Source organism: Pogona vitticeps, chromosome 2, assembly GCF_051106095.1.
Source record: "Pogona vitticeps strain Pit_001003342236 chromosome 2, PviZW2.1, whole genome shotgun sequence".
Classification (NCBI taxonomy): Eukaryota; Metazoa; Chordata; class Lepidosauria; order Squamata; family Agamidae; genus Pogona; species Pogona vitticeps.
The window spans coordinates 192,872,348-192,897,216 of NC_135784.1; the positions used below are offsets into that span (position 1 = coordinate 192,872,348).

General features: G+C 44.2%; 1 protein-coding gene across 1 annotated transcript in view; it reads right to left on the reverse strand.

Moving 5' to 3' along the window:
* The window catches only part of P3H3 (prolyl 3-hydroxylase 3), a 29,030-nt gene extending 11,212 nt beyond the window's left edge, over positions 1-17,818 (reverse strand). The window contains exons 1-9 of the mRNA XM_020804189.3: positions 17,227-17,818; positions 14,840-14,992; positions 12,705-12,891; positions 9,369-9,500; positions 9,098-9,231; positions 5,930-6,019; positions 3,418-3,470; positions 3,137-3,195; positions 130-254 (exon numbers count right to left, since the gene is read on the reverse strand). Of these exons, the coding sequence (XP_020659848.3) occupies positions 130-254; positions 3,137-3,195; positions 3,418-3,470; positions 5,930-6,019; positions 9,098-9,231; positions 9,369-9,500; positions 12,705-12,891; positions 14,840-14,992; positions 17,227-17,673 (1,380 nt within the window). The 5' untranslated portion in view covers positions 17,674-17,818. The remainder of the gene's footprint in view (positions 1-129; positions 255-3,136; positions 3,196-3,417; positions 3,471-5,929; positions 6,020-9,097; positions 9,232-9,368; positions 9,501-12,704; positions 12,892-14,839; positions 14,993-17,226) is intronic.
* Positions 17,819-24,869: the final 7,051 nt, after the last annotated feature.

A 24,869-nucleotide genomic window follows, 5' to 3' on the forward strand; every position in this document is an offset into this window, starting at 1 on the left:
CTTCTGTTCCATAGCCTCCAGCCAAATAATTCAGAAGAATCAGACACAGACTTAAAGGCCAAAGAGCTGGCATTAGTCAATTAGCTTTCCTGCTGCTGGAAGTGAAGAGAGGCCAGCGCTTGTCCTTACTTTAGCCAAACGAAGGATGTCTTTGCATTCAGACTCGGTCAGCACTCTGTCCAAGACAACCCGCTGGGAGCCATTGAGTTGCTGGGAGTCCATGGTGATGGTGATGCCTTCAAAGGGGAGTGACTCTGCAAAAATGAGTTGAAGAAGATGGTATAGACGGTGCATATCTGTGCCCAAGAAGTGTAAACAGACAGGGAGGACATGTCCTCTTCCGTGGTCTCGTATGTGTTGCTAGTCTCACTCTGAAGGAGCACTTCCAGTTTCTTATAAGCTGCATTCAACAGACTCCAAGTCAACTCAAGTGATCTGCACCCAAAAGCACTTTGAAACCCAACAGTATAAATATGTGCAGTGCTGTACAACTTGGCCCGAGGCTGCCAAAGGATCCAAATGTTGAGAACCAAAAATCCCCCCCCCCCATAATTACAGGCTCTGCAGTTAACAGTTTGACACCTTCTCCAAAGCTGGCAAAGGTTTTCATGATGCCTAAATCGAGAGTAGCTCAGAGGAACGATCACACTGCGCCTTACTTCATTGGCCCATCATTATTCATTCGAAATGTCTGAATTCCAGCCTCTTCCAAAGCTCAGGATGTCCTGCAAGCGAATATCCAATAAACCCCACAAACTAAGCTAAAAGCAACAGTCATTAATATATAGCACAATTAATATATAGCACAATCTTAAAAGTCATACCATCTACACTGCCATAAGTCTTCTGGGAGAAGAAGTTTTGGATTCTCTCTCTCTCTCTCTCAAAAAAGAAAAAGAAAGAAAAGAAAAGAAAAGAAAGAAAAACTTCAGGAACAAAGCTGCTCTGAATTGCACTGGTCATTTGGAAATGTTGAAGCCATTCAAATAAATCTCCTGTTGCTCACCAACATGTTGGCTCCCTTGACTGCCATATGCAGGACCTGCTAGCTCATGCTTTCACTATTTGCTGTACAGATGGATCCAGAGGACTAGCATCCAATCAGATGTGCTTTGATGACAATCAACTGCATAAAAATGGCCTAACCAGAAACACCCTTGATGTCTACGTGACATGGACAGTTTGTCCTCTTACAGCTCATGAGAAATCGATACCCTTCTAATGGGACTAGAAATGGAAAGGGTAGCGATTCAGCAGATAAACCGAGATAGGAAATAGCTGGTGTAAACTGTTGATCCCAGAGAGGATAATCCCCTGCCAATCAGGTTATGTGGGTTTGGCTCCTACTGGGAGGGAAGGCTTTCATTCCCTCATATGGATCGGCACACATATGTAAACAAACACTGCCACTGCAAGGGTGCTGCCTGAATCTGCAGGATTCCAAGTATGGCAAACAATCTCCTAATTACTTGCCACTGATGTTTATTTCCCACATTATATCTGTCTTCTAACTGAAGAAACTGTTCCTGAGTCATCTGATTCAAAAATTTATCAGAGAGGTGCACTAACAGCAAAATTTGGATTTAGAATTTGACTTTGGAATCACAGCCCTTTGGATTTGGAACTTGGAATTTGAAAAAGCCAGAATTTCCCAAACACAGACAGTTAAAACATTTTTAAAAGGATTTGCCTGAGTCCTCCAACACTTTTCTAGTTAGTGTGCCAAACAAAAAGACGACACACCAACAACCAGTGTTGCCTAAGTACTGGGAAATGACTGTAATGGGCATACTGGTTGACCTCTGAACAGTGGGAATGCCAACAGGAAATGCCAGCAGCCCTGGAGAAACATGTATCAGACATTGAGGAGCACACCCCCAACCAAACAGAGACATGTCCATTTCAAAGAAAGGCCAAGTGGGTAGGGGTGTGTGCATGCATGGCGTGGGCCTCTTTGTGTCAAGAATTGCAGTGTGATATCCAATCCACAGCTGCCTCAGCTGTAACTTTAAAGCAACAGCCTTAGGTCTAAGAAAGATGTGTCTGACAACATTCATCTTACTAAGAACTTTTGGAGCTTATATCCATTTTGCCATGAACCTGGTACATGCCCGACAAAGTGGATGGTCCTGATCCATGAAAGCTTGCAGGCTGTATGATGATTTTTTAAAATGGTCTATAAAGGTATTGCCTACACTTCCAGTTGTATTTTGTACTGACCATATGGCTGCCTTTTATTTCAATAGGAGTAAACAGGATTCTGAATATTAGGAATTATTATTACAGATATTTGGATCTATCAAGTTCAGATTTGGACATATTCAGAAATCAAAATAGACATTACACAGCCAAATTAATGTCAAGCATGTGAAACAGACCAGAGATTCTACAAAATTATAGTACTGATTTGGATTTTTCTTCAAGGAACGCAGTGCTTTTTCTATAACAAGGATGGGAATATTTAAGATGGTTTTTTTTTTTGCATAAATGGCCTGCCAGTAAGTTTCAATATGTTTTATACCTTTAATCACGTTGTATGCTTTCCTGGGTGTTCTTAGTCGGAAGAATGGCATACAAATGGAGACAAAGCAATAAATAAGGATTTACTCTCCTCCTCTAGAGCAAATCTTCCTCAGCCTTAAGCTAGTAAGAACCCCCATCCCACAAAAGGCAGGGTATTATCTCTGTTTCAAAATGCAGCACCAGCCCAGCATAATATTCCCTACGCCAAGCTTTAGGTTTGTCCCCGTGCCTAGAACTGGATGTGTGTTGTGTCTCTTTATTGTGACAGGTGGTGTGGGCATCTGTCAGGCACAGAGACACTATGCGAACTGCCATACGCACATCCCCCCCCATCAACTCTGGGTCCCAGCAAAAGTCAGAGGCTTTTTTTACAATTTTGTCCTTGTGGCTAGGATGCACACAGTCAAAACATAACCCAGATTTCCAGTACATCACTTCGGGGTGGGAAGGGGCAAGGGGCAAAGAGGGTCCTCTCCTATTTGGACCATAGGATAGAGCTCTCATCCCACCAGAATCTGGCTCTCCTCTTGATAAAGTGAGCAGGGGTGGTGGCAATAACCTTATGGGCCTCTGAGTTTCTCCTCAGTACATCAGCTCTTCCGCCGCTACTCACCACTTTTCCCTTGCTGTTCCAAATCTGAGATCCTCAGGCTTTGCTTCTCTTTATCTTCTCTGCAGATTCAGAAGTAAACATAGGAAAGACATCAGTAGCAGAACTGTAGGACGTGAGAGTTAAAAAGCTCACCAATACACCAACGCTACAACCTTTTTTCTTTGCTCCTGCTTAGTTGCTCCTACTTTTATTCTTGAGCCTGGCCTCTCTGCACAGATCCTGAAGCTCTGTCCTTTCTCAAGACATCCACATATAGCCTATGTTGCTTCTTTAAAACTTACTTTTGCTTTTCCTTCATGCTTTCAGGAATGAGTTCTTCAGGCGTCCATGGTTCCTAAAGAAACAAATGTGCGTCCTTAGTTCCAGAAGAAGGCCCTTCCCAACTATGGCAGACTCAAGAACCTCATCAACCTTCAAGTGCCACATCATCTTTTCCTTGGGGGCTTGTGCTTCCTTTTTTCACCAGACACTTTCCCAGCTTGCCCACAATATAGGGATCCCTGTGGAACCACCAGCAGACAGAGATTTACTAGCGGGCTTTCTGTAAGATGGGAGGATGTGGTCTCAAGGTACGTAAGGAGCACATTCTTTCTTTTAGGTTATCTCCAAGCTAATGCCTTGGAGGATTTTACTAGGCAAGTAGCGGAAGCTGTCTGGTCAAGTCCTTACACGGGCATTTATAACTGGAGTCTTCTCAGTGGTGACCACTGTGGCGATTTCCTCTGAAGCCCCTATCCCCTGAGGCCTTCACAAGGTTCTCGCCCTTCTACTTTCTTCGCTGCCACCAGGTATTGCTGCCTCAATACTATTCACTCAAGGAGACATGTGTACTTTTAAAACTTAACTCATTTATTAGATCAGGAAAGTTAATATATGATTAATATTCAATAGGTAAATCACAGGTTGCTAATCACTTGTATTTCTATCAGTTTTACTTTAAATTTCTATTAACTCTCAGTGTTCTTACAGATCTCTAAGTCTCTACCAGTTCACTTTTTAAGTTTCACACTTTCTCTCACTATCAGAATCTCCCTCTCAGACTCCATGCACCAGCCTTTATATCCAACCCCCTCCCCCCTTGGCACCGCCTTCTGTCCACTCATTGGCTCCTTCTCCACTGCTCAGCTGTGACGGACAGGTGAGGGTGGGGCTGATCGCTACAACCACCAATCTTCATTTAAGCTGTATTCATGTTCACATCAGGTTGAGGGGGTGACCCAAATACTTCCTGTGCCTGAGGCAGCAAGATAAGTGTCACCTTATAGCATTGCTACTTTTCATGCTGCTGCCACCTTGGTCTCTTCTTTCTCCCTACCCGCCACAATTCTGCCACTTCTTCTCCACCTCCCTTGGCACTTTCCCCTTTATTTGCACCCCCCTCCCAGCTATCTCCACATCTTCTTCCTCCCCATTCCAGTTCTTCCACTGCTGCTTCCCCCTTCCTTGGCACCTCTGCCTCTTCTTTCTCTCCCCCATCGCTACTCCCCTCCTTGGTTTCCTTTCCCCACCACTGCTGCTGTCTTCACTTTACCATTCATTTTACCAGAACATCTGTACAAAAAGCACTACAGCTTGGTTTTCCACCAAGCAGGCTATTTTCTAATTCCTTGGCTCTCAGGACCTGTTTAGAGCCAAGTGTCTTTCATGCACTGTTTTGAGAAATTGCCTATACCGCGGGAAAGAAGACAACTTCTCCAGTAGCTTATGAAAAATGATTCACTCGGAGAGGCCTTCTGAGCCAGCCTATTAAAAAAACAGCTACCACCAGAGAGGAGCACCAGCTGTCTGGTTTTGGAATGTTGGAATGATGGGAAAAGTGGCTCCCTTTAACAGGGTGCTGGGTGGGATTTGGTCTAATAGCAATACTAGCCCACTGGTGAGTTACAGTAAGTCTTTGAAAAGAACGAGCAGTTGTATGATCTGTATGTAAAATCAATGGCAGGGCCGGCCCTTGTTTGCTCTGCAGTTTTTCTGCCTCTGTTTTTTTTTATTTTTATGACTATAACATTTTATAGACCAAAATCCCATAGGCTGAAATCTTGTTGGCGCAACTATGCCTGTGGAAGAGTGATGACTTCACCAGTAGGAGAAGATTTTCAGTAATGAAAGACCTCCCCCTTTTCTTTCACAGCTTTTCTGACTTACAAATAATTTCTTTCATCGCGTGGGAGGCACTGACAGGAAGAGGAAGTCTTTGCCAAAAATTGCTGCCAAAGGTCCCATAGCCTCTACATGATGAAACGGGTTATTTGCAAGAAAAGGGGGAAGCTCTTCCTTACTGAAAACCTCTCCCTGTTGGTGATGCCATCATCGCTCCCAAAGTGTAGATGCACCAAGAGGGTTTCAGCCATGGTGCAGTTATTCCTGTAGAAGGTAAATAGTGAGTAGGTGAGTTGCAGAAAAATTCAAGGAGAAATTTATCAGTTAGAAATCAGAAGTTACTGTGAATTATTTCATTCTGCAAAAGTAACTAAAAACAGTAGTTTAACAATTGTTTTATTATGTTACCTCGAGGTATATCTTGGTTTTTATGCTTATTGCATACTCTATGCCCTTAGTGGGGTGGCGGCGGCTTATAACCTATAACAATAGTTTTAAAGTGCAACAAACAGACACATAAACAAACTTAAGACATGAATCTCTCTTGCATGTCACTTAGCCCAGATAATGGGCCAAGAGGAAAATATATATATATAGTCAAGTTCAGTTTTGTAGATGAATAAAAGTGATAAATCACTCTGATGCAATGAAATTATGAAGAATTTATATCCAGAAAAGATTATGGCCACTTACAGGGTCATGAAAAGTTTCCCCAAGATGTTCTACTGCATAGTAAATGAGTTTCTTCTCCATCAGAGACCTCTGCACATAAAGGTGGATGATCTGTGGGTGAAGGGAAGCTATTAAAATAACACACTAAGTCATTTTACAAAACTGTTTAAGCATTGCTTGGTTAACAAAACAGACTCCGCCAATAAATATTCATAACCATTCATAATTCATTCCTTTCTTCAGGGCATAAATATTTTAAATAAACAAACCATTCCAAAAATGATCAACCAAGGCTGCTTTAAGGGGAATGTTACTGCAACATTATTATTGTTATTTCTACTCTACCTTTCTTCCAGAACTACGCCTCAGGGCTGCTAACAGGAATCAAGGCCATGTCATATTAAACATATGGTTTGCACTTCCTCTGCAGGGGGATAGGACATGAGTGAGGTTTCAAAACTCCCTTCTCCCCATGATGTAGCCCTGATGCAAAAGTGCTTCCCCAAATCAGGAGAAAAACAGCTACCCAGTAACAACTTGAGAAATCAGTACAGAGGAAGGATATCCCTCCCCCACCACTATCCCATTGAAGGAGGGATCATTTTCACTGGGGCAGCACTGAGAGAAGGGAATTCCCCCCCCCCCGCAATGATCCTGAGTCAGACTGTAACCACTGGTGCATTTAGTTCGTCTCTTGATTGTGTTCTCTCCATCTTTCACAATAAATGGCAAGAACTCTTTTTTTTTTTATCAGCAATTCTTGGAATTTTAGATGTGGAGACAGAAAATCCTGGAATATACTGGCATTTACTGGAGCATCTGAAGACCAACCGGATTGCCTTAGTGCACAGCATGGTGCCCACGGTCACTGGGGCCAAGCCTGGCACAGGCGGCTGCTGCTGTTGTCTCACGTCACTCTTCCTATTCGCTGGAACAGTTCACAAGCAGCATCACTTTTGAACTTTTTTTTGCTACTGCTCCAGTCTACCATCTGCGGGTCAAATGCCTCTCTCCTCACAATTTGTGTTGCACAAAATTACTATGGCTATCAGGAGGCAGCAGCAGAAAAGGTTCTTTGTCAGAGGGATTCTGTCTGCTACAGATGATCCGGGGTGGGTGGGACAACATGTCTGTGAAGATTCTCAGTCATTCAGGTGAGGTTATCTGGGTGGATGTTGAGTCATGGCAACTGGACTTCTTTCTGCTTAGACTGAAACATTACTCATCCAAGTAGTTTCTTCAGTCTGAGGAGAGTTGGTAGGAGATCCCTGATATATTCTCCATGTTGGTTTCACTTCCCCCTCGTCTGAATAGGCTCATTAGAAGGACAAAGGACTGGGGGTGAGGGATAATCCCACTTCTGCAGTCCTTCTCCACCCCTTGTCATGGGTCTGTCAAGGGTTGTTAACAGTTGGTCTTTCTGGTGTGTGTGGTACTCATCTTTCTGGGGTCCAGTAAAAGGGCAGCATGATAAATGGGAGACAGATTGTACCTAAAGCCTCCACCCCTGTTGAGTGAGGGATTTTCTATATGTACAAATATGGCCTCCCTGGCCCCTCTCTCAAACTACGTACCTATCTTCTCAATCTAAAATGACTACATCTTGGTCATCAAATGAGTGTCCTTTGTCCTTCAAATGAAGGGACACTGCTGATTGTGGTCCTGAGCCATTGCCCCTCCTGTGCTGGGCCATTCTCATGTTTCATGGCTGTTTGGTTTCTCCAATGTAGAGCTCTGAACACTCCTCTTGGCATTGGACCACCACATGTACTATACTGCTCCTGTTGTATTTTGGTGTCCAGTCTTTTGGGTGGATGAGCCTCTGCCTTAGTGTGTTTGAAGTGCACGGGTATGTGGTGCTTGCCAAAAATCCTTTTGTGCTTTTCAGACACACCTGCCATGGAAGGAATGACCAGGTTCTTCCGTCAGCTCTGGGTCTCGGGCTGTTCCATTGTCCTGCTGGGTTAGGACACTGCCTTGTTAAAGGCCCATTTTGGAGATCCACAGGCTTTAAGGGCTGTCTTCAGCTGTCCATCTTCCTTCTTCTTGGCTCTTGTAGAGGTGGGGATGTTTCTTGCTCTGTGGTTTAATGTCTTGATGACCCCTAGTTTGTGTTGCAATGGGTGATGAGAGTCAAATTGCATGTATGTGTATGTAGGTTTTCTGTAGATTTCTATTCCTAAACTGCCATTGGATCCTATGATGACTGCACAGCCTAGGAAAGGCAGCCGGTTGTCTTTGGTGTCTTCCCTGATGAACTTGATGTTTGGATGCACTACATTTATGTGGTCTGTGAAAGCCTGTAATTTCTGAATCTTGATTTTCAACCAGGTGTCACCCACATACTTGAAGCAATGGGTTGGAATAGTCCTCTGGAAGCTGTTTAGTGCCTTCTTTTCCATTCTTCCATGTAATAAGTTGGCAACAATGGGTGACACCAGGGAACCCATGGCACAGTCACGATTCCATCTGTAAAAGTCACCTCTGTAGTCGAAGTAAGTGGTGCTCAGACACTGGTCCAGGATCGGGGGGGGATTTGATTTCTGAGCCCTCCCCATTTTGGCTATCTCCATTTTTTTTTCATCAGAAGCTTTCTTCGATTTATTATGATTTCATTTTCTCTTTCCTCCTTTTGCCTTTAATCTCACACATCCCTAGTTTTCCTGTCTTTCTCTCCCTCTCAGCTGTTTCCAATGGAGGCACACCCTAATTCTTTCTGAATTAAAACAAAAGCCAAAAGGCATTAATTTGTATACAGCAACTGTTGCCAAATTCATGTCCCTTAGATATTCCAATTCTAGAAGCCCCAGCTAACATGGCTTGTAGTAATGAGTTATGGGACCTATTGGTAGGGAGTAGAGATGGGCATGAACACTGACCCACTCAGAGGTGGAGGCGGGGCAGGGATTCCTGAGATGCTGCCTTTGTGTGAGCAGCTGCTGGAGGAGGCGGAGAAGGGAAGTCCATGCTCCTGCCGGAACTGACAACTGCACAAAGAGCAGGAGAAAAGCTGTGTGCACAGGATAGTGAGTGGGGGAACTGGCCAGGATGGGTGGGGGAATGGAATGCACGGCACCCCTGCGGTGCTGCACCAACAAACCGGCAGAAACCTCTGAAATGAGGTTCATGCCCATCTCTAATAGAGAGAGCTGAGAAAGGTTCTGGGGGGGAGAGAATGTTAACTGGTACCTCTCTGGGTGCAACTGGGATGTCTTCTCCTATCTCTGCTCGGTACTGTTTCAGCTTCTCCTGCATTGCCTCATCTTTGGGATAGAAGAGCAAGTAGGTGGCTGCACATTCAGCCGCCGCCGCCTGATCCCCAACTGAAAGACAGAAGGTTGACTGGGTCAGCCTGCTAGCTCTGCCTGCCATTCCAGCAATGTCCCACTTCCATCAGTATTGCAGCAAAGCAGAGGCAGGGATCTTACTGCTTCCTCCCAGCAGAGCTTTCCTCACTTACTTCTGTCATAGGCAAACTGCAGCAAATCAAAATGAGATGGGATAAAATCTTCTGTGGAAGAGACCCTCCCTGGCTTGGTGGCAATGTCGAAGATGCACTGCTGCCTGCACTTCAACACCTGGATGTAGTATGCTAGGATACAGAGAAGAAAAGACAAGGAGTGAGAGAGAACGCGTAGGCTGGGCCTCCAGTAGCCCGAATCATACTGTCTCCTTCTACAAAGTGGGAGGCAGAAGATACTTCTCCAAGCACTGTCCAAGGTCCCTGTTCCAAATAATTTTTTTTCCTCTTGGCTGCAGAAAGGAGACAAGAATCAAAACAAATACCACCAATATTCAGATTTCCAACATTTCCGATTTCCCCATTCAGATTTTGATCATAAAGTATCTATTCCTGGGAACACAATGAATGGTGGCAGTGTAGGTATGTACAGCATGCTGAGGTTGTATTTAGGGCTTGCATTATGTGCGCCCTAAATGGAGGTGTGTAGGGATGTGCATGCATGCGTATGTTTGTGCGCACACATGCACAAAAGGTAAAGAACAAAGAAGAAGCTGGATAGCGGAGAAGAACATCATGAAAACATCTGGTGAATCACACAACATGGGCATTTGATATCAATTCTGTGGAGTTTGCTGCATTCTGAGTTTTATCTGACATGAAAACATCCATGCATCCCTGGTCAAAGCACACAGTCTGTTTGGTGAGACGAAGGCATATTGTTCTTTCACTTTGGGAGAGATTCTGAATTGCATTTTTTGTACAGTATTTAGCATCATTTAAAGTAGGACCTTAGCTTTAAATAATAACATACCAATATATTTCACATTTGTCCACATTTTTAATAAAAATATTTTTTAATTAATGGGAAATATACCTAATGTGTCCACAGAGTTCAGATGTATCAATTATCCAATATGAACTTGAAAATGCTCAGTGCTTTCTTACTGTAATCTGCCTTTAAGGTTTCTTTACACTGAAAAGTGAAAACTCTTTATTGATTTACAGTATGAAGAAACATCCAAAGAAGAGCAAGTGAGAAATTCATAAATTCACTCTGACCTTATTGCCAAAATATCACCCCCAACTACATAGTTTTAGAAGGGGTAGCTGTGTTAGTGCTAGCATGTCATGAAAAAATAAAAATAAAAAGATAAAAACTTTGTGGCACCTTAAAGATTAACTGCTATATAACCCAAAACTATGCTCACTATCTCTATCTCTATATCTGTATTTACATAATTGACAGAAGAGATAAAACAATGACAGACCATTCGAAGAGCAATCCCATCATGAAGAACCTGCACTTCTAGAAAGTGAAGTCAAAGCTGCTCCAAAATAACTAGGAAGAAATAAATCACCAGGGGTAGATGAAATGCCGATAGAACTATTTTAAGTGACAGAGAATGAATCTGACAAAATCCAAATAAGAATATGCCAATAAATATAGAAAACAAAACAAAGGCCCACAGGCTGGAAACGTTCAATATAGACTGTGTAAATCATGAGAAACTATGAGCTATTCTGAAAGAAATGGGTCTGCCTCAGCACTTGATTGTCCTGAAGTATAAATTGTATTGTGGACAAGAAGCTACCATTAGGACAGAATATGGAGAGACGGAATAGTTTCCTATAGACAAAGGTGTCAGACAAGGGTGCATTTTACTCATTGTCTGTTCAATCTATATGTGGAACATGTCATATGAAAAGTCAGACTACATTCAGATGAAGGAGGAGTGAAAATTATTGAAAGAAACATCAATAATCTAACATATGTAGACGACACCATCTTACTAGCAAAAAGCAGCCGTGAAATGACTGTTAATGAAAGTAAAGAAAGTGCCAAACATGACTGCAGCTGAATATTAAGAAGACCAAAATCATGACTAAAAAAGAACTACACAACTTTAACACTGACAATGAAGAGATTAAAACAGTTAGGGATTTTGTATACCTTGGTTCAATCATCAATCCAAATAGAGACTGCAGCAAAGAAAGCAGAAAAAGACTGGGATTAGGAAGGGCAGCAATGAAGGAAATGGGAAAAAATCATCAAGTGTGGGCAGTTAACAAAGCTGACAGGAAAAAACCTGAGTCCTTTGAAATGTAGTGCCAGGGAAGAGCCTGGACTGCCAAAAAATATAAAGAAATAGGTCCTAGATCCAATCAAGCCTGAACTATCTCTGGAGGAAAACAAGTTGAAACTGAGGCTGTCATACTCTGGGCACATCATGAAAACAAAGAATTCTCTGGGAAAGATAATAATGCTGGGAAAGGTTGAAGGCAGCAGGAAAAGAAGAAGCCCCAATAAGAGATGGACTGACTCCCTAAAAGAAACTACAGGCTTGAGTTTGCAGAAGCTAAGCAGGACTGTTCAAGATGGGACATTTTAGTGATCACTCATTCATAGTGTTGTCATAAATCAGTGGTGTCTTGATGGCACATAACAACAAGACAACAGAACCTCTAAGAATATATTCCTCACATCTGAATGAGGACACAGGGCATGAACTATCAAGCTTGTGCTACAATACAGTGGTGCCTCGCATAGCGATTGCTCCGTTTAGCGTTGAAATTGCTTTGCAACGTATTTTTTGCGATTGCAAAAGCAATCGCTTTGCGATGTTTCCTATGGGGTTTTTTTGCGATGATCGGTTCCCTGCTTCAGGAACTGAGCATTGCAAAGCGACGATTTCCTAACAGCTGATCGGCAGTTTCAAAATGGCCGCCGGGTAAACAAAATGGCCGCCCGCTGTTTTCTGGGATGGATTCCTCACTTAAGAGGCACCGAAAATGGCCGCGCTGTGGAGGATCTTTGCTGAACGGTGAGTTTTAAGCCCATAGGAATGCATTAATCAGGTTTTAATGTGTTTCTATGGGCTTTTTTATTTCACATTGCGACGTTTTTGTTCTGCAGCGATTTTTGCAGAACGAACGAATTAACGTCGCAATGCGAGCACCACTGTACATTTGTTGGTCTTAAATGTGCCACTCGCCTCTGTGTTGTTTTGCACATATGATAGGAATCTTATCAAATTACACTCATATGTTTGGGGGTGGGGAGGCAACAGAAGGTATCCTTGATCTCCCATGCCATATCTAGCCACAGCCTCACATCTCAATGTTGTGTTGCCATGCAAACATTTGATCAAGATACGGAGAACATGCAACACTGCAGTACATAGAATAGCTGGCTGTTCATCTTTTAAGAAGCACACATTTTCTTCAGATGCCCTACTAATTTGGGACTTACTGAGCTTCACAAACCACAAATTCACCTCCTATCATCACTGCGTCCACAACACGTAACGCTCCTTCATGGATTGCTGGTGCTACCTGCAATAGTTTCATAGAGCCCAAGCTGCATGTTGTCTTCTCCGTCCTCCGCCTCTTGGGGCCCTTCGCAAAGTGCTCGGCAGTCCTCCAGGGCTACCAGCCCCTCTTTCAGTGACTCCTCCAGTTTTGTCACTGCCTGTTGGTAGTCATCCACACTGTAATGTCGCAGTCCCGCTTCGTATGCCTCCTGTAAGACCACAAAGATGCGTTAACATTTGAGGAGAGCCCTGAGACCATGACGTTTTCAGAGGTCATGCTACCCAAAGCTCAGATGTTGGGGCCAAACCTCAGCTGGCAGAGGAGACCAATGGATAGATGTTTCAGGCCTCTTTAAAAGTCACAGGGTGGAGGAGAGAACCAGTTCAGCCGTTAAATGTGGCTACAGATGTGTGTGTACACATGTTCTAAAAATGAACAGAGGAGCAAAAGGTACAAATACCCCCACGGCCACAGCCCAGCTACCTTAAAACATTTTGCAAATGCACCAAGAGTTTTGATTGCAGATTTTTCCACACCTGAAGTGTGCAAACGGTTTTTGAGTCTGGATTTTATCACTTCAGGCTGCATGTGTGGAGGGAAGGGACTTATTTATTTTTATTTATTTGATTTCTACCCCGCCTATCTGGCCTAATAGACCACTCTAGGCAGCTTATGTGACACAATGTCTGTTAAAAGGAATAAATGCTCCCAGACAGAAACCCACAGTGCCAAGGAGAGGAACAAGTTAAAATGTACCTTTCAGACACATTGGTATTCTATAGAGAGGCTTTCAGGGTTTTCGTTTTGGTATAGGAGCACATTCAGTCTGGCGATAGAGGCACTCTGAATTCTGCACCCAGTTACAGGTGTTGAGTACCAGCTAGATCTGACAGTCATCCAAACCTTTAGGAAATGGAGTGTACTCCACAAAACCTCAAAACAGAATAAATGTGCTCGTCTCTAAAGAAGGCACAAAATTTTCTTTGGTGTTTGCTTTTGGGATAAACTCCCAAGTCAGGCAAATTAACATACCATTAAAAAAAATCAAAGTCTGCCCAAAGTACAACCATTTCATCCCAAGGTATGTCTTGCTAAATCTTCTGCCTTGCCTCCTTCAATTTATCCTCCATTTCAAATAGGAATAACTCAGATGCATCAGGAATGACTGACTGCTGGATTCACTCATTGGATCAATCATGATGCGGAACTATTTAGCTTCCCGGAGAAGCATGCCTAAGTATCCATGCCGAGAATGAACAAATTAAAACATCAGCCAGATCCCTGCTGCTGATTTATGCTTGCATTATGCAAGTATAAATCAGGAATAGAGTTTGACCATGAATTTAATAAAAAATAGGTGGGGCTAAATTTGAGACTGACATCAGTGTGGTGTAATGGATAGAGTGAAGATAGACCAGGACTCAGGAGGCCTGGGTTTGAATCCCTGCTCAGCCAAGGAAGCACACACATTACCAATTCCACTCCTTAAATATCTCACTTATCTTGAAAACCCAATTATGGGGTCACTATAAGTCAATTTGGACTTGACAGCATGCAACAACCACATAAATATTTGCTGGAAATGTGTGCTAAAGCACCGGTCCCACTGTCCTACTCCCGTTTTCTACATGTTACTGGATTCCCAAAAGCACCATCCAGCATACGTTCTGAACATTATAGTCCAGCCACATCTTGCACTCAAGGTGCACCATGTTATTGTTGTTTAATCGTTTAGTCGTGTCCGACTCTTTGTGAGCCCATGGACCAGAGCACGCCAGGCCCTCCTGTCTTCCACTGCCTCCCAGAGTTGGGTCAAATTCATATTGGTAGCTTCGGTGACACCATCGAAGCTACGAAAAAGGTGCACCATAATACCTCTTAAAAACAACAGTACAGCCTGGAGAGAAAATGTTAATATTCTATGCTTTCCAAAAAGGGGTGCTTTTTTGGTGGTCTAAGAAAAAAAAAACAGAATAAGAAAGAGGAAACAGATAACATTATGTCACAATGTCACAAAGATGCTTGGTAAGAGAAGTGGAAAAGCACAGCTACCTCACTGTTTGGAAACAGGCCTCTGTGGCTTGGTTCTTTTTACCACAGTGTGCCACAGGCCCAACAGAGTTGCATTTTCTGTTCTCTGAGAGAATCCTTCTCACCCAGTGTGGCATGGCCTCAAGATCGCGAAAGCTTTCCGATTTGACTCCTGCCATGCGCTGGTACTTCTCTATATCCTCACGCATCTGTAGGTGCTGTGGATTGGCTACGAAGAATGTGTGAGCTGAAGAGACCGCCTCGTCTAGTTTCTTTAGCTGTTGAAATAGAAAAGGTACCTTTAGAGATAAATTCAGGGCAGAGGGAGAAAAGTAAGACCTAATAAGCATTTGTTACAGGAATTCAGATACTTCATGCTCCTGGCATAGGTCAGATTACCCTTTTAAAACAAATGAGATTTGTGCCTTTCGTCTTATTCACTATGTAGAGTATGGAAATATACATAGTCTTGAGCATCACTGACCTAAGATATTTTGCTACATAAAGAAAAGCAATAAAGGTCCACACTTCCATTAGCTCCTTTCAGTACTCAAAGATGATTACCGGTAAATGATTTTGGCTTTTGAGATTTAACTTTCAAGAGGTGCTCTCCTTCAATCTGCTAATACAAACACAATGATAGTAAGGTAAGTAAGAGTGTGATCAGACAACAGGAAAGGTGTGTGTCTGATCACACTGCTTTACAGGAGCAATCTCCTTTACAGTGATACTTCCATTTTCCGAGAAATCGCTCCAGCCCAGCCTGCAAAAGTAGTACCTCTAGAGTTGGACCAAAAAGGTCCAGTTTGGGCACGGATCAGGCCTGGGTTCGAACGCATTTCCCCATATATTGTGTGATCTCTGGGAAACAGATTGCACGAGTGGTCCAAATTGCTATATATTCCCCTGTGTAATCACACGTCAAGTAACAATTTGCTTTCTTTTCAGAAATTCAAAATGTGCTCTGCAAAGTGGTGTCAAATGAAGCTTTTACCTTTGCTGTGTCTTATTCACAGAATTGCTATGGGGACTTCAGAAGTCTGTTATCTTCCACTCTTACAATCCTTCACTGTTTTTCCAACTCTCCTTCCATCTTTCTTTTTTAACCCTTAAAGCTCATTTCAAGGACAATGAGACAAAGGTCAGTATCTTTACTGACCTTTTTGCTGGATGGAGAAGACCCACCAGTTTAGTAATACAGGATCAAATCTCCACCCCTCAAGGCCACATTTTTGCAAGCAGCAGGAAGCTCCATGATCTTTGACTTCCCATTCAGCAGAAGCCCAGCAAGACACTGTTCAGAATAGTTGCAGAGTGCCTTCTGACTGCTAACAGGAAGAGCCCTCTTTCTGAAAATATCATTTCCCCCAGCACACGCTCTAAAAGGCAGGGTTTGTGATTGTGGGTGCTACCAAGGGGTCTCCCTGTTCCATACGGTACCCAGCAGAACACCCCCAGACCTCTCCTAGCTTTCAGAGGTGGGGAGAGGAAGCAGCTCAGCGGTACAGGACGTAATTTGCACACAGAAGGTCCTAAGTGCAATTCTTGGCATCTCTAACCGGGGCAAACGACAAAATCCTGCTGAAGCTTCTGCCAGTCAGTGTCCTGAACAATTGGTGGCATGGATCAATGAATGGTCTCCAAGCCATTTCTTAGCCTCCTAGAACTCTCTTTCATCAGCTCTTCAGCAGCTACCCCCCCCCCAAAGGGCTGTAATCAAAGAATGGTTTGGCTCATACAACCGAGAGTGTCTTGTGGGACCTTAAAGGGAACCAACTGTTGCCTTAATTAACACTGGTCATACATTGTCAAAGGGTGGCATAACATTGATATCCTAGCAACAGTATGGTAAGCTGCACAGGTCACTTACTCTGCTGTTTTCAAGAGAGTATCTAAGTAGTACCTACTACTTATCTAAACCCAGAAGTGACTACATATTATTGCCATCATGTATGATACAAATGATCTTTTCCTGACAGGACCAGGAGACAATTAGGTTTTTAACAGGGTTCATGAATATAATTGCCATTTTCTGTATCCCATCTCATTCTGACCCCCTTCTGATAACCATAACCAATACTCCTAAAATTTGGAACTTCAGTTGTGGCACTTGATGAGGCTTTTTAAGGAGCGGGCTACCTCTAGGACAGCCAGTGCCAAATAAAACTCATTTGTCTTAAAAAGTGCCACAAGACTCCAGGCAGCTTTTGTTGCAGCAGATGAACCAGACTACAGTACCTCCTGGGAATCCTTAGCCCAAAGACCTGCTTCAGATTAAAAATCACTGGGGTCTGTGAGGGCAAAATGCAAGCGTGACCAGAGCAAGCGTTGGCCCTGGAAGGTGGGGGGGGGGGTTTGCAAAGCTAATTTTGTGCTTATGAGGTGGTTTTGGAAGGTTTTCTGTCAGCCTCTCTGCTCGGGTCAGGCATGGAAGGGGAGGCCCAGAGTGGCAGCCACATCATCATCAGCGGCGGCGGCGGCAGGCCCCCACCCGGTGCGGGCTGCCACTCACCTTGAAGAAAGCCACTTGTAAATAATTGTAGGGCTCCCTCTCTTCAAACTCCTGCTCGACGGCTCGGCTGACCCGGTGGCGGGTCGGCTGCCCCCCGAGCCTTCGCCCCAGGCACTCCTCCAGGCATTCGGCCCGCTGCAAGACCCGCTCAAAGAAGCCCGCCTCCCAAGGCGGCGAAGCGGCCGGCCGAACCTCCGCGAAGCCGGCTTCCCCTTGGCAGCTCCGCTGGCACCCGCGGCGCACGTCCTGCAAGCGGGAGTAGCTGTGCAAGGAGCGCTGCAGGAGCTCCGCCGCCCGCGGCCAGTCCCGCGCGAAATACGCCCGCACCCCGTCGGCGTAGAGCGAGTCGTAAGGGGTCAGCCGGCTTGAACCCGCCGAGAGCTGGGCCCGGCTGGCAGGCAGCGAGCGCAAGAGGAGGAAGAGGAGGGGAAGAAAAGAAGAAGGCATGACTACTGGAGCGAAAGGGAGAGGGAAAAGGGGGCGCCGAGAACTGAAGTTGGGAGGGAAGCAGACCCGAAGGCAGAAGGCGCGGGGCGAAGAAGGGAAAGCAAGGCAACGTCGGCTGGCGAGGGGAGGGAGGGAGGGAGATGCCTCGGCGGGTTTCCTGGCTTGCGTTTTCCTGGAGCAGGGAAGGGGCCCTGCGCGGCTGGAGGAGCAAGGGAGGGAGGAAGGAAGGCGGAGTCACTCCAGAGTCGACTCCGGGACTGCCGGGGCGAGACATTCCTTCGGGAGGCCGGGCAGCACGGATGATGTTGAGGCGCGGGAAGAAGGCGCCTCTGGCAAAGCGGAGCGCGCGGTTGCAGCACGCTTCTCGCTTCCCCCCTGTCTGGGGCTTGCTTTTCAGGGCAGCCCGAGGAGCTTCGCCTGAGACCGGCCTTCGGGGCCAGTTTCCAACGAAGTGGCCGGGGTGCCCCGTGTTTTTTTTTTTCTTTTCTTTCGCCACGGGTGACAAGAAAAGCAGGACACGCACAGCTCCCTCCCCAAACTCTCCTGGCGCCTTGAAGGCTAAACCATTTCTTGGCGAGCGTTTGGTGAAGGGCAGCCGGCCTCTTGGAAGCCTGGCCTTCAGGCTACAGCCGGGGGAAGAGACGGGCATTCCCCAAAAACCGCACGCGCGCCCATAAATCCCGTTAGCTTTCCAAATGGCACAGGAGAAAAATGGTTTGGGTCATCAGACACTGCTTGAAGAACATGTATTAAAATGAGAACTTAAATCTGGAAGGCAGAAAATAGTAAAAAGAGCAATTTGGAATTTTGATATGGCAATATGTATAGAATGGATATTAGTATGTTATTGTTTCTCCTCTTCCCTTTGACCTCAATCCCTTTTTCCTTCCTGTTCGTTTGTTTAGTGGTTTAGTCGTATCCGACTCTTCGTGACCCCATGGACCAGAGCACGCCAGGCCCTCGTGTCTTCCACTGCCTCCCGGAGTTTGGTCAAATTCATGCTGGTAGCTTCGATGACACTGTTCCAACCATCTCATCCTCTGTCATCCCCTTCTCCTCTCGCCTTCACACTTTCCCAACATCAGGGTCTTTTGCAGGGAGTCTTTTCTTCTCATGAAATGGCCAAAGTATTGGAGCCTCAGCTTCAGGATCTGTCCTTCCAGTGAGCACTCAGGGTTTATTTCCTTTAGAATTGTTCTCCTGTTACTCTTTGTTAAAAAATAAAATATTTTTAAAAAGTCACATGACTTTTTTAAAAAATTTTTTTGCTAAGGATGTGTAATGAGAGGAAGCGCCTGTGGCTTCACGTCGACCTTAGAGCACGTTCAGACGGTTTTACGTTGGAAATGCAGAGCAGGGATGCAAACACAGACCTTTAGAGGGCACAGTGTTCTTGCAAAGATAAGTTTTCTTCTGAATATGTTGGGATTGGCTGCACGTCTCTCCAGGGACAATTTGTATGCTTTGATGCCCGCTGCCTACTGCATCACAGTTCCCTGGCTGAACATGAAGGGGTTTGTAAGTGTGTAAGGAAAGTGTGAAGGCAAGAGGAGAAGGGGACGACAGAGGATGAGATGGTTGGACAGTGTCACCGAAGCAACCAACATGAATCTGACCCAACTCCGGGAGGCAGTGGAAGACAGGAGGGCCTGGCGTGCTCTGGTCCATGGGGTCACGAAGAGTCGGACACGACTAAATGACTAAACTAAACGAAGTCATAATACAGGAAATCCACTCTTTCATGTGGAAGGGCCTTCATTCTGCAGTTATACAAGAATCCTCACCCTGTTATATCACAGGAGCCTGGCTCCTGGTCTCACGAGTTTCGCATCAAACTCTCAGGTAAATGGGTGCTTTGGCAGTCAGTCTGGTTGTCACCTACTTTGTGAAATGGTCCCTTGACTGCTCTGGAATGTGCAGTATAGGAGAGTTGAGTAAAGAAGATGTAGCTCCTGTGGTGTTGAGAAAGATGGCACTAGACATGCTGTGCCAGGGGTGCTATTTCTGAACAATTTTTTCCTTACCCAATTACTCCTGCATGTCACTGCCTTGGTCACTGGGCTGAGACTGGCAAGATCCAGATTCAAAACACATTTTAGTAGTACTGGTCTTAGGCCAGTCACTTTTTCTCCGCATCCAAGGGGTTTTCATGGGGCTAAAGGGAGGGGAAGGATCATGATAGACTGCTTTGAACTTCTTTGAAGAAAGATGGTGTCTCTGTGGAATACGATGCCATGCAGACATTTATGGTTTTACTTACTTTTATCTTCACACCAGGATTGTAATCATGTTTCACATTGCCCAAAATAAGATACCTGAGGCGGCCACCTCACTTTGTCCAACGGTATAGACAGGCAAGAAAAAACTTGTCTGCTGGTGATCACCCTACACAACACTGTACTGCAGGTCTTGCTGGTTATGATATGTTGCTCAACCCAAACTCTTCAGAAGTAAGTACAACAAAATACAGTGGTGCCTCGCTTAACGATTACCTCGTTAAACGACGAAACCGCTTTACGATGAAGTTTTTGTGATTGCTATTGTGATCGCAAAACAATGTTCCCATGGGGAAAATTGCTTAATGATGATCGGTTCCCTGCTTCGGGAACCAATTTTTCGCTAGATGACGATTTTAAAACAGCTGATCAGCGGCTCTAAAATGCTCACCCGCTGTGCAAAATGGCTCCCCGCTGTGCTTTAGGACGGATTCCTCGCTTTACAGGCACCGGAAAATGGCAGCCCTATGGAGGATCTTCGCAAAACGAGCAGGTATTTCACCCACTGGAACACATTGAACCGGTTTTCAATGCATTTCAATGGGTTTTTAAATTTCGTTTGACGATGATTCCGCTTAACAGCGATTTGAACGGAATGAATTATCCTCGTCAAGTGAGGCACCGCTATGATTGCATAGTATAACATGGTCATAATAATAATTGCATGTTGTCAAGTCAATTCTGATTTATGGTGATCCTTTTCAAGATTTTTCCAGGAAGAGAATACTCAGAAGTGGTTTACCATTCCCTTCTTCTGGGGTCATCTTGGGACTGTGCAACTTGCCTAAAGCTACACAGTCTAGTTGCCCCCCTAGGAGGCACAGTTATAGGTGAATGAATACCTGGTTTGTGTGTGCAAGAAAAATGCATGAGAGCTAACAAAAATTAAAAATACTGAGAACAGAAGGGAAGTTACCAGGTATAAATGGCCTAGAGTTCTTAACAGGTTCCTGTGAGCCCCACCAACCCTTGCCGGGTTTGGAGGTGCTCCTTTCATTCTTTGCTCCAATGAACAAAAATGCAAGTGTTTGCAAGAAAACGGGTTTTATTAAAAAAGGAATGGGTCAACAACTTTGATGGCATGAAACTCTCCCAAACTAGTTTAAGGCACTGCACGGGAGTCCTCAATATTTTAGTCCAGAATCTGTAGCCCCCGTCAGATATTGCCACTGGCAGGGATTTCTGTCCTGCCTATTTCAGAGGGGTTGCTCTTTCTGGACTGCAGAATGGGTAACGCCATATATCACATGTCATGGATGGTTTATACACTCACAGTGAGGACAAGACTGTGGGTCTCTGGCTTCCACTGTCCCTTGGGTTGTCCCTGGGGTTGAGCCTGGCAGGTCTTTCCCTCTGCCTCGTGCCTGGCTTGTGTTCCCATCAGTTCCCTGGGTGCTTCCTCTTGGGCTTGGTGGCCTCTCTCCTTTCTTTTTCCCCCTCACCACAAAAAGAAGGATGTGGTGGGGGTGGCAATAAGCTGCCTTTCTGCTTCTTCTTTGAGCACCCAAAGCTGGACCAGCACCCCCAGTCTATGGGTCTTTTAAATATATTTTCCCAGTCCCAATGTGGCGTGGGGTCCTCTGGGAGCTTGACATGCAAATGGTATGACTGTTCCTCAAGGCTTTCAACCTCTTCCTCTACCACCACATTGGGGAGCGTCACTAGTTTGCTCCAGACTGGTCCATCTTCCCCTTATCCTTAAGTTTCTCCCTCTTCCTCTGATACCTCTTTTAGAGCTCCCAGCAGCAGAATAATGGTTCCCTCTAGTTTTAAAATAAATGAGAATTGCACATCACTATCCCATATAATCTGATAATGTTACATTAAGGATTAAAAGAGGGCCTGAGCTCCTGTTTATTCTATGGTATTTAGAACAATGGGAGGCTTCTCTTAGTTCAATTGAGTTTGAGGTTACAACCATTTCAGGCCAAAAAGAGATGGGTTAGCTGTGGAAAACATGAATTTTTGAGGCAAAATGCCCAGCATTGAAATTATCTTGGCAGCTATTCATGCACCAGATAGTCTGTGGCAAACCATGGTCTCTTAATGTTAGCAGTTATTCCACAGTATTAAAAAGCAACAGTGCCCAGCTGTGTTCACCCCAATATTCTTAAATAATTCAAATCCCAAGCAATTAAAAATAAGGATTTATCATCAGAATAACCTAGGAACATCTTAAGTAAGTGTGATATATGAAATTGATTGAATTCAGGATATTGGTAGTACTAAAATGGAACAAATTCAGAACATTTCCTCCCTTCAGGCTAGCAGAAGGGACTGATAAAACCAAGGCTGTGAACACTGTTTAAGTTTTAGTTGTCACTGAGGTGGCAATCCAGTGTCTGGATTGTACCACTCCTGACTGCTGAAAAGTCACATGACTGAATGTTTCATCACACAGGAACATAAAAAAAATCCCTATGGAATATTATCATGTCAAGGAGAAGTCTTACTAGAATTATCTAAAACATCTGGTTTGTTTTTCTTGCCCTACAGCTATCCCTGGTGAAATAGGTTTTGCAGGTTTATGAAACGCTACAAAAACAGGACCTGAAAGGAAAGGCAGTAGAAGGATGAGTGGGTGTCCCCAGTGCAATCCTGCTCTGTTGCACCAGTTCTCTCAAAAGGCAGAGATTTAACCCATGTGAAATAATCTGTCCCTCAAAATTTGTCAAATGGAAAGGTCTTTAACATCTTCTGTTTTTGCACATTGCCAAACAGATTGTGAAAAAATTTAAAGTACTAGAAGTTATGTGAGAACAAATTTTATACCATTTTAAGTTGTAAGGCCCTCAGGAGCAGGGTCCTAGCTATATATAAAAAACTCTCAAGCATCATGTACTTTGCTAGAGCCACTGTATATATAAGTGCATACAGACAGACAAACACACACACACATACATGTACACATGTTGTGTTATATCTTGAGGGCATGCCAACTTGTGGTTCTGGGACAAGAAGTTGCCTATATCCTTCAGTTGCTCTTTCCACAGTGGATAGAGTAAGTTGAGAAAAATAGGCAGCATCCATGTACCCTTGGGTTTTCCATCTAGTGCTCCATACAAAAGAAGTTAATGGATCAGCGCATTAACCACTGACTGCTGTCCTTACTGCCCCTGCATTAAGCTGTTTCTCTTCTGTGTACAATACTTTCCATCTCTCCCATATTTCCTGCTGTTGGGTTTTATTCAAAGCTTCTGCTACGTTTTCATTTCCTAGACATGTTTCTTCGATTCTGAGTCCTATCCATGTTGTTTCCAATGTGTATCCAAATGTGCTGGCTACATAGGAAGAGGGTAGCTGCCAAACAGTACAAAATCCTGAGTTTATGGGCACAGAAGCTTTATGCAGGAAAGCCGGAAGATATAGCACAAGACCATCAAGAAGACCCGAAGGCAGCTTCACATCCAACGGAGCCGACACCAAGGCAAAGATCTGGGGGAGCTGGAAGAGAAGATTACCTGCCCAATATCTCATTCTTTAGATCAGGAATAACTTTGTGGGAACCATATCTAAACCATTTTCTGGACCAGTAGCAGATGTTTGCAGACAAATGTGCTTCAGAAATAGTCTGAGAGACAAATCTTGTTATTTTTAATTACTGTTAAACAATGATTATTATTTTAAGCTTATTTATCATGTGCTGTCATGTAAATTCTTACTTACGGCAACCCTTTTCAGGGTTTTATAGATTGACAATACTCCAAGTGGCTTCATTATTCTCTTCTTCTAGGGGTACCCTGGAACTGTGTAGCTTGTTCAAGGCCACATAGGCTGAAGGCACCCCAGCCACTGGCTCCACAACCAGATAACTTAACTCACAGAGCTATCCAGCCATCTTAAGCTTAAAGGTAAAGGTAAAGGTTCCCCTTGATATTTTTTTTTGTCCAGTCGTGTCCGACTCTAGGGGGCGGTGCTCATCCCCGTTTTCAAGCCATAGAGCCAGCACATGTCTGAAGACAGTTTCCGTTGCCACGTGGCCAGCGTGACTAGGGAATGCCGTTTTACCTTCCCACAGAGATGGTACCTATTTATCTACTTGCATTTATATGCTTTTGAGCTGCTAGGTTGGCGAGGAGCTGGGACAAAGTGATGGGAGCTCACTCCGTCGCGTGGATGCGATCTTACGACTGCTGGTCTTCTGACCCTGCAGCACAGAAGCTTCTGCGGTTTAGCCCGCAGCGCCACCACGCCCTATATCTTAAGCTTAGGCACTTAAAAATAAGATACAGACATATAGGATGAACTTGTGCAGCCCAAAAGAAACAGGAGCTATAACATAGGAAACGAGAGGATTTTTATACAACTACCAACAACTTTTAGGCTTAATATGAGCCTTATTAAATCTGGGCTAATTTGTGGTAAGCAGCTTCTAGCACTGACAGATCAGTTGCCTACCATTGTAAGCTGCAAGATGAATTGCCTGTAACTTTCCACATTTCTTGCAATATTTCATTTTTTGCTACCACCGTCATGCTATGTTCTGTCCATACAAATAAATCAGGCGTAAGACGATAGTTTAAATCAATGTGCCTGCAGGAAAACAACTGGTAATGCTTTTCACTCTAACTTCTGACCTTGGCTAAGTTTATATCAATACACGATGGCCCTGTAACATGAATAATGGGAAAAATTTCCAAAGGACTTGCACAGAGAAATTTCTACTTTCTTTCTTTCTTTCTTTCTTTCTTTCTTTCTTTCTTTCTTTCTTTCTTTCTTTCTTTCTTTCTTTCTTTCTTTCTTTCTTTCTTTTCTTTCTTTCTTTCTTTCTTTCTTTCTTTCTTTCTCTCTTTACACGTTTATGTATTTATTTCTTTATTTTGCACTAGTGGAGAGGACTTCTCATCTTGCCCCTTGGAAACTTGTCTTCCATACCTCCTGTTAGCCCTAGTCATCTGTATTACGAGGGTAATAATAATG